A 9,654-nucleotide genomic window follows, 5' to 3' on the forward strand; every position below is an offset into this window, starting at 1 on the left:
GGGGGGAGAGAGAATTTAAATGCGCTCGAGTATGTTCGAAACGGCCCGATAAACTTCACGCTAGACAGGTCGTTTATGCCATCAGATTGGGCACGTTCAACAGGCACCATAGAGACAGCCAAGATACGATCGCTTTCGCCTACAAGGAAGTGAAAATGCTAGGACGAAAGGAGGACGAAATTCCTAATTTGGATGTCGTTCGTGATCGTCTTTTGGTACCGTCGTCGGTGACATCAAAAAGCTCTGAATATTCTGCCGAAGGTATCGAACCCGAAATATTTCAACGCTTCCTCTTAAAATTGCACATGAGAATTTATATGTATTTTCGAAAATTATTGTACAAAACGGAGAACAAATAATTATAGGTATGTCTAAATATCTAAAAGAGTAATTTCACATTTTTTATTCGTAATTAAAAAGATCAAATGCATTTAATTTAAGCCAAAAATGTAAAGTGTTACAATTTCATTTGAATTTTAATTAATTTTTCTTATTAAAAATTTATAATTGAGATTTTCAAACAGCGAATCAAATATTGAAAAATATGAAGTTATAGAACGTGTATCATAATGTGTAGGAAAATTTCAATTCAAATTATTATGTCAGTTTAATAAAATTTAATAATTATAATAACATAATAAATATAATAAATAATGTAATATAATAAAATTTGCCGTAAGCATTTTAGAATTTTAATATTTGCAAAATAATACTTACACAGAAAGAACGATTTTATTAAAGCATCTAAAAATTTACTAAATGTAGATCTGAGAATAATTTTGTTGGACCATCAAAATAATTATGAACGCTTAAGCATTGATGACAAAACTGCAAAAAGTTTTAATATTCTAACAACTAATTTGAACGTCCTATATAATTATTTTGATGGTTTAAACAAAATTATTTTCAGATATAGCTAAATTTTTATATACTTTAACAAAATCGTCCTTTCTGTGCAGTTTTTTGTAACTTAATCTTGTTACGTTACTAATTAGTTGACTTTGCAAAATGGTCAAGTCAAGAAGCTTGAGTAATTATACATTCAATGTAAGATACTTTATCAAATGATGTTTTGATGTTCAACGTAGGCGAGTCGGGCGAATATCTCGTGATACCGGCGAGTAGCATCAACGAGAGTGGAAACGAGTGCGATAAAGCGGGCGTGGGATTCGCGGCGTTCGCGAGGCAACCGGACCGGTGCGAACGTGTCAGAGGAACCTGTTTGAAAAATCAGCCTCTGGCCTACCGTAGGCGCGACGCGGTACGTATGACAGGTGCAATAAATGAAACAACGCTGAAAATGGCCTGTTCTCGAGCTATCCGCGACCGTCGCGTTGAGCTTCGTGTGAGCGAGCGCGAGACGCTTTAAGTGCGGTGCTAACCGTGTAACATGATTTATCGCGCACGAATTTAATACTTATACCCGTATAAAACGTTGCGAAGGGAGATTTGTCCCAGCGACGGGAACGGACAGTCGCATACAAATCGGTTGTCGGTAGAGGGACAACGTGGATTTTTGTATGTCGGCTCTGTGATACGCGAGACGAGGAATTCGAGCCGTCTCGTTTGGGCGAAATATCGAATCTGTCTCGCGTTCATAAATGTCCGCAGCGACTGTCGCTACGAATGCCCGTTGTTACGTTTCGAATCATTGTATTCCGAATTCACGTTTTTCTCTTGAATTCTATTGTGAAACGATGCATTGTACGTTGTATGAGTTTTACAACATGCAGATTTAGGATTCTCTCATCCAATATTTTTTATAGCTTTAGGTTTTTTAATCAATCTTAAGTAGTTTCTGCTTTGAAGAGTTTATGAATAATTTAACACTTCGCTATATTGGGTTTTTAAACTGAAAAAACTACAATTTTAGCAAGAGTTTGCGAAATACGGAAAGAATGGTTTTGCTGAAGCATTTAAAAATTTAGCTAGATAGAGATCTAAAAATAATTTTGTTGGACCGTCAAAATAATTATGTAGGACGCTTAAACTCATTACTAGAAATTTTTTGCAGCATCGCTTATCATATTTTCTACATAATTATATATTTTAATAGTACAACAAAATTATTTTCAGATTCGTATTTAAATTTTTAAATATTTTAGCAAAATCGTTCTTTTCGTGAATATTAAAATATTAAAGATTATAAACAGCGATACTTTTATTAGAAAAGAGCAAGATCTATCGATTAGATTTCACAATTTTAACGAAAGTTTGAGAGATTATATTAATATCAAAATATTAAAGATCATAAATAAAAGATTAAACTAGGCTTTTACCGGGAAAGGATAAGATCTATCGATTAGGTTTCAAGCTTGTCAAACTCCAGAACTGAGTCAAAACTGTACGTCATCGCGAGGTTTATCGGCGAAAGCAGACGACGGTCGCGCGTCACGAACATATGCCGGAAACCACCTAGCATACTCGCGAACATTTCCGCCAACCGGCTGTCGAAGGTCGGGCCGTTGTTCGATCTAGTGTCACATGTCGACAGGAAGCTCGCGCGGCCGGGCGACCTGGTTGCTACTTCTTGAGCAATTTCGCATCCGTGCCAAGCGAGCCCATCAAGTACAGCGCGAACGGAAGCGGAAGTCACGAGTTCCTCGCTCTGGAGTACTATTCGCCGCACGTGTCTGCGATCGACATCGAAATCGAGGCGGGTTACAATGCCGCGCTCGCAGAAGGGTGAGTTGAGTCTTGAGAGGAACGATATCTATCTACCCATAGACGACTAACTAGAGATTACCAACTAACCAGTTCGCTTACACTTTGTGTGCTAATTCCTTCGTAATCCGATTTTGTAATTACTCCGAATAGCTCAGAGTTGGTTGCTGGATATCTCTTCTTTGAAAGAAGTTTAACGTTACGGGAATATAACGAACAGAAATGTCGTCAATAAATTCCTTTAATGTCGATAGATAATTTATGTTATATAAATGTTAAAATGTTAACAAATGTTTAGAGTTTTTGATATCGTATAACGATATTTTATAAATAGAATAGATATAAGTTTCTTAATGATAAAATCTAAGAGTGCTTCATTGTACAGAGATAAAAAAGTTTGACCGCAAAGTTTTGTAGTTTTATTAAATAATTAGTAACGTATAGGGGAGAGTGGTCTAAATAGGTTTTTTAATTTAAATGAATACGGTTAAGCAGATTTGCGTACTATTTATAACGTAAAGTCCTTATAAGACACCGAACATGTGATAGCATCCTTGTAAATCATTATTTAAAAGGTGTTAAAAATTTGAAAAGTAATTGATTTAAGATAATTAAAGAGTGTAGAATTAAAAAATATCAAGCATTTCGTGATCACTTTTGCGGTTTATTGTAAAATTTGTTCCAAAGTTCGAAAGGACCCGTGTCCAAATCGGACAGTACAATGAATAACTTATAGGCCTGGTAGTAGTACTGGTGATCGGCTGACTAGATCTGTAAAGCAATTAAATCAGTAAAATATCATGATTCATCAGATTAGTTGAGTTTTATTGATTTCAATTCTAATAATATAAACAGTCAGTATTTTCTTTTTCCGAAAAAAATGTTTATCTTTGACTGTCAAATTGCTCGTTTTTACTCAATACTAAGAAAAATACATTAAAATATTTTAAAATTCTATCTAAAAATTCATAAAAATAGGAGTTTTCGATTTGAACCAGGGGATGGTCCGATTTGGAACCAATAGTTCTAAATCGGACCGAAAAAACCGTTTTTACATTTTCCATTATAGTTTAACACAAGTGAGAGATACGTCAAAATAATCTGAAGCAAAAATGAAGGGAATTAAATGATCTTTCCAACAGCACCTTCGATTTTACGATCGGACTTTATTTATGCCTCATAGAGAGCAAAAACTGCAAATAGGTCCGATTTAGACCACTCTCCCCTATATTTAAAAAAAAAATAAACTTTGGAGTGTCAGTTATATTTTATTAAATATAAAAAATAATAATTAACATTTAAAATGGCTACTTTTAACTTTAATGCAAGTTTCAAGGTTCGCATCAACGATGGCATTTCTGTGAATAAATTCTCTCATGCGACTTTCAGTTAATCAACCGATGAAAATCTTTTGCAGACTTTTTGATATTTAATAATAAGATGTAACTAATATTTCAGAATTTGTTTTTCGAAATGTACGTTACTATCCAGATAGCAATTAAGCTGAAGTTATTTATCATTATTTGGATGTCAAAATGAAAACAAATATAATATCAATTTGCTATTTGGATAGTAATTTGATTAAACTTATAAAACTTTGTGGCCAAACTTTTTTATCACTCTGTAATTTTCCAAATTCCTCAGATCATAGATGTTTTACATATTAAGGCAAATTGATACCCAACGAAAATGTTAAAGATATCCCAATATTTCCCAATATAATCCCAAAACTTTCGATCAATCATGATTGTTTTAAAATTTGTAAATCTTAGATCCTTAGGTCGCATCAGCAAAGTACAAGTGGACAGCAAGGCACTTGATCACACAGTAGTGACAGTAGTGATAACCAATACGGGACTGACTTCGATGTTCTATCAATCAAGAATCGCGAAATGTCCCAACAACCTTCCAGAATCTTGGGTGAACGCTACGTTTCCTAGGAAATTAATTCAACCTCGACGGGATCAATCAATAAGCTTGGATCTCTACGGCGAGCTGCCTATAAACGAATTTCATTGTTCCGGTAAATCTAACGATCCAATAAAAATAATGTACTATAATCATTTTTAAAGTTCCGTGTGTTTAAATATTTAAACAACATATTGACTTTCAAATGCACATCCAATTTTATATTTATTTAACTTGAAGCAATTTTTTTCAATCTGACAAAGAAGAGGAAAAACTGATTTAACTTTCCATAAAGTTATCGCAGAATATTGCAGGCGACATTTATTGTCGTAGAAAGTGTATAAAATATATATAAAAAAATCGTGCGTATTCGAGCGAACATTGAATGATTTCTAGTGCAATTGTTGAATCGTCTCGGAGGACTACTGGCTACCAGAAGGATAAAAGTACGGAAAATGGATCATTGTTCCTGCATGTTGCACTGTTTATGTGTGTGCGTAGGCGACGCGCGCAGCACTGGCTGCAGACCGATGTCACCGGAGCTTTATCACGCCGCTGGATTTCGTGGTCCTGTTCCTGCAGCCTCCCGCAAAATTTTCGTAGTAATTGTAGACATCCTATTCTTCATTGTCTTGTTGATACTGCTCCTGCTTTTCATGGGTCAGTAATCGTATAGTCGTTTCACTTAATAGCTTCTGAACTTACTTATTGATCCTCGAAGATGTATTTTCATTTACCATTTGTAATTTTTTTCTAAGTAATAAATTATTTTTCACGCGCTTTATTTTTTTTTAATTCCTAACAAAGTTTTCCTAGCTCATATTTAACGTATAATATCCTTACAATTATTTTTCCTCAGTATTATATAAATTTAAAATTCATTAATATTTAGTTTATTATATATTTTATAGATAGAATATGTTTCTTAATGAACCTAATTCCTTTTTTCTAATTCATTGTTTAAATATTTATAATAAAATAGCACGAATTTCAAAGTACATGTTTCTCTCAGGTTTTCTAAAATGGTCGATCGGCTTGTATATACCGGTGGTAGGTCGTTGGGGTTTGGATTCTCTGTTGAAAACTAGCGGAATGTCTGAGTACTTCGAACGAGAATTAAAATATAAATGCGTGGTGATGGATGAGCATGGTGCACCGGTGCATCCGGATACGCGCAAGAGAACGGTTAGAATATGCAGCAGGTACAATAAGATATCTATAGTTATAATAGTACAATAAGATAAATATATAGTTCAGTGCACAAAACGTGACATGGTACGACGAACGTCTGCAGGAAAGCGGAATTCTTCTTGAACGCAATGTTCTTTTTGATTTTCCCATTCGCAATTTGCTGCATTCGTCTTAAGAAGGCTTTTCGTCGACCTGCCCGTAGACGTTGTTGTTCGGATGGATCTAAAGTAAGAACTCCTTTTTCGTCTTTACGTTGCATGTTAAATTGAAACAGAATTATGTGACAACAATCTTCATGCCTTTCCTTGCGGCATGTAATGCGTCGCTCTCTCTCTCTCTCTCTCTCTCTCTTCTAGAACAGTTTAATGAGCGACAGGAGCGAACGTCCGAGAACGATCTGCGTAAGTACTTATGGCGATAGTCGAGATTCGCGGATGGAAGTCGAAGACACTAAGTACGTGATAGACGAATTGAAGAAATCTGAGGAATCATTACGCAGTCGTATTAGAAGTAAAGTAAGAAACAAAAAATATAATGAATAATAATAGTAAGAAGATGTGGAGAACAAAAGAAACGAGTAGGTGTAGAATATAGACAATAGAATGTACACTGAAAAAAATTTCTGGTTGAAAATGGACGAATCAGAATTTTCTGGTTAAATTTATTAGAATTCTAGTTGAGATAACAGGAATTCTGGTTGATGCAATATTTCTGGTAAAATCTATATATATATATATATATACTAGAATTCTCATTTTTACCAGAATAATTATATCAATCAGAATTCTGATTATCTCAACTAGAATTCTAGTAGATTTAACCAGAAAATTCAGATTCGTCCATTTTCCACCAGAATTACTATTTAATCCAACCAGATCATTTTTCTCAGTGTATAATATATACATCTGCAATAAATCTACAATACAATTTTTTTGTATGTTCTTTACAAAAATATGTAATAAGAGAAAGAAAGAAAGAGCTATTTAGTGCTAAAAACCGCACATATTTAATATTTTATGTTTTATTAAATTATTATTAGGAAAGGAAGAATAATTTTTATTAAGATTTATAATATTTAACGTTACATACGATACATTTAATATCGTTTCAAATTCATATTTTGCAACTTATTTTCAATGTTTTTCCTAAAAAAAAAAAAGAATAAAATTCTCTTTTGTATGTTAATTCATGAGTTTTACATGAGAATAATCACGTGTTAGTTTTGATTATCTAGAATTAAAAACACCCCATGGACCATATTTGGAAATCCAATTTATCGTTATGTACCAAAAGTAGAATGTATGAGTACACGTAGGGAGATTAAAGAGATTAGAGTGCAGAGAGATTAGAGCACCGGATATGTGTAAAATATAGCAAGAACATAAATGCTAAAACGCGCACCAGCGAATAGGGTAGTACGTGACCCCAAAATGGCAAATGGGGGGCTATGACGACGATTGGCCCGATAAAAGCGATATTTCATTCATGCATACGTGTAATCCGCCATTCGTCATAAATGCGACAATAAAGTAGATGTTATTTGTCATAAATTGTCGTTGAAATTTTGGAAAAGTGAAAGATTCGTCATACTTATTTGAAACCAGCGTTGTGTTTTTTTGATATTCAAGCGCGACATTTTTGGATTTATTATCCTTTGAGGATGTTAAGTGTGTTATTTATCGAACTACAGATGTTGAGCAGAGAATGATACTATTGTGATTTTATTCTTTTAGAGAAACAGTTCCACAAAAGAATACCGTTCGCGCCATTAACAAGAACTTAAAATAAGTTTGACGTAACTGTCACACAGAAACTTCAAAAATCGTCTTGACGTTTTTACGGTCTTAAGTTGAAGACATCTTTATATAACTATCATTAATATACTAATATTAAAATAATATTGTAATGTATGAAATATTATAGTCAATAAATGTAATCGTAATTAATCATTTATCCTATAATATTAACTTCTTTCATTTGCAATCTGCTTTTTACAAGTCTAGGTTTTCAAAAAATATTCAAGAAGAATTTAGCATTATCTGTCAACATTTCCTTCTCTCTATAACGTTACCAAATTTTTAATAAGATATTTTAGGAGATGAAACCGGATTTCTCTTTATTTCGGAAAAATTTGAGAGAGTGAAATTTCCCTTGTGCTAAAAAAACCCAGTGCAAACGGAGAGTTAAAAAAAAATGGTATGAATTTTATCAATATTAAATTTGGAAAAAAGAAATAAAACTATAATATCCGTCCTATGGGTAATTATGCTATGTATTATGCTATATATCTCTATTATTATTATTATTATTATTGTTGTTGTTGCTTATATTATGATGATGCATCGCCAGCTTTTAATTTTAGAGGTATCAACCATAATGAAAATAATTCATATATACAATTCAGAGTACAGCTGCAGGCTGAAAGAGCGAGGAAGAGAGAAAGCGCAGGAGCACGAAAGAGAGGAGGACATTCACGAAAGTTATGCGCAATGCGGTTGTGCCGCGAGACTCGGAGAATTTGTGACCGCTTCCGGCGGATATCTACGGCGCGGGTGGGTGTATCCCGGGTCTAACCCATTTTTTCGTTGAGTACTATTTATGTACACCATCTGGATGTAAATATTCATGCAGGATGCGCGCGCATATTTGCCGTGCCCTTCGTTCCTAGCGGCGAATCGAAATAAATGCCCGTATCGCGGAAACTAAAATTTCAACCCGCAAGATATGCGTCTGCTATACGATTCCAACTCTCTTCAATCGGATACTTGCCGATGTTTTATTCTCGTCTTCAATACTTCAGTACGGCCGAAACTATGTTATCGTAACTCACATTTGTCTACATTCGCGATCGGATTCGTCGATTTTTATGCTCTGCGACAAACGATCTCCTAACAAAGATCTACAAAAACTGACATGAGAAATAATTTCAAAAAGGATTGATTCAGTTACTCTCTGCGAAGAGATAACTTAAGATCGATCGGAATATTATTTGAAGAAAGAGAAAATAACTTTATAAAAAGAAAAGAAAGTTTGTCAAATGAATTTGTGATTTACGTTCTTAATAAAAATAATCGAATTATTATTTTACTCACTGATTAATTATATTATAAATCCTTAATATTGTCAATTAATTATTTTGTAATCATGTTCAATGATTACTGAATTAAATAATGATTTTGATGGTGTTATAAAATCTACAATATTTAGATATTTAGATATATTTTATGGTACCAATATAAGCCATTTTTTACGGATCAAAATACATACATAATTAATATCAATTACGCTTTGTTAAAATTAGAATTATTATTACAACAGGAATATTAGTGTACAAGTAAAGTAATTAAAAATTAAATTATATTTCTATTAATTAAATCTTAAATATATAAAAAAAATAGTCATACAGTTGCAGAAGTATCTAATCGCTCGTAAATATAAGAATACGTGAATAGACTGATGACGCATTCAAGAATTAATTTAAAGTATTCAATTAAACGTCGACAATCATCACGAGATTGGTCGGTCTAGGAATAATAAAGTCGGCTCACTTTCCTGCTGGGTTTTCATGCAAAATTGCGCGTATGCTCATAATGCATAACTATCCCACAAAGCCTATGCAAATGTACACACCTGCGCCGACTTCCGCGTTCTTGTGTACGAGGCGGCGCAGAGAAAGGCCGATCTTTTGCCATTGTAATTCGGTAGCCTCCAGGCGCTCTTTCTCTCTGGATCGGCCGTACTCCACTGACCATCAGAGAACGGTAAATAGGTGGATATGGGCAGAACGGAACAATGGCGAGATAGGTAACGTTGGCTAGAAGAAGGATGCATCGTTTAAGTTTTCATGATTGAATTCATATCTCACGCAGATTGAATGGAAAAAAGTCGGGC

At 33.9% G+C, this 9,654-nt stretch overlaps 1 protein-coding gene across 1 annotated transcript in view; it reads left to right on the forward strand.

The window, feature by feature from the left end:
• The window catches only part of LOC108722366 (uncharacterized), a 24,605-nt gene extending 17,032 nt beyond the window's left edge, over positions 1 to 7,573 (forward strand). The window contains exons 10-18 of the mRNA XM_018447436.1: positions 86 to 261; positions 1,089 to 1,261; positions 2,495 to 2,685; positions 4,437 to 4,687; positions 4,969 to 5,232; positions 5,585 to 5,774; positions 5,867 to 5,990; positions 6,120 to 6,278; positions 7,497 to 7,573. Of these exons, the coding sequence (XP_018302938.1) occupies positions 86 to 261; positions 1,089 to 1,261; positions 2,495 to 2,685; positions 4,437 to 4,687; positions 4,969 to 5,232; positions 5,585 to 5,774; positions 5,867 to 5,990; positions 6,120 to 6,278; positions 7,497 to 7,535 (1,567 nt within the window). The 3' untranslated portion in view covers positions 7,536 to 7,573. The remainder of the gene's footprint in view (positions 1 to 85; positions 262 to 1,088; positions 1,262 to 2,494; positions 2,686 to 4,436; positions 4,688 to 4,968; positions 5,233 to 5,584; positions 5,775 to 5,866; positions 5,991 to 6,119; positions 6,279 to 7,496) is intronic.
• The last annotated feature ends 2,081 nt before the right edge of the window (positions 7,574 to 9,654 follow it).

The sequence above is a fragment of the Mycetomoellerius zeteki genome, unplaced genomic scaffold (genome assembly GCF_001594055.1).
Source record: "Mycetomoellerius zeteki isolate Tzet28-1 unplaced genomic scaffold, Tzet1.0 scaffold202, whole genome shotgun sequence".
NCBI classification, from domain to species: domain Eukaryota; kingdom Metazoa; phylum Arthropoda; class Insecta; order Hymenoptera; family Formicidae; genus Mycetomoellerius; species Mycetomoellerius zeteki.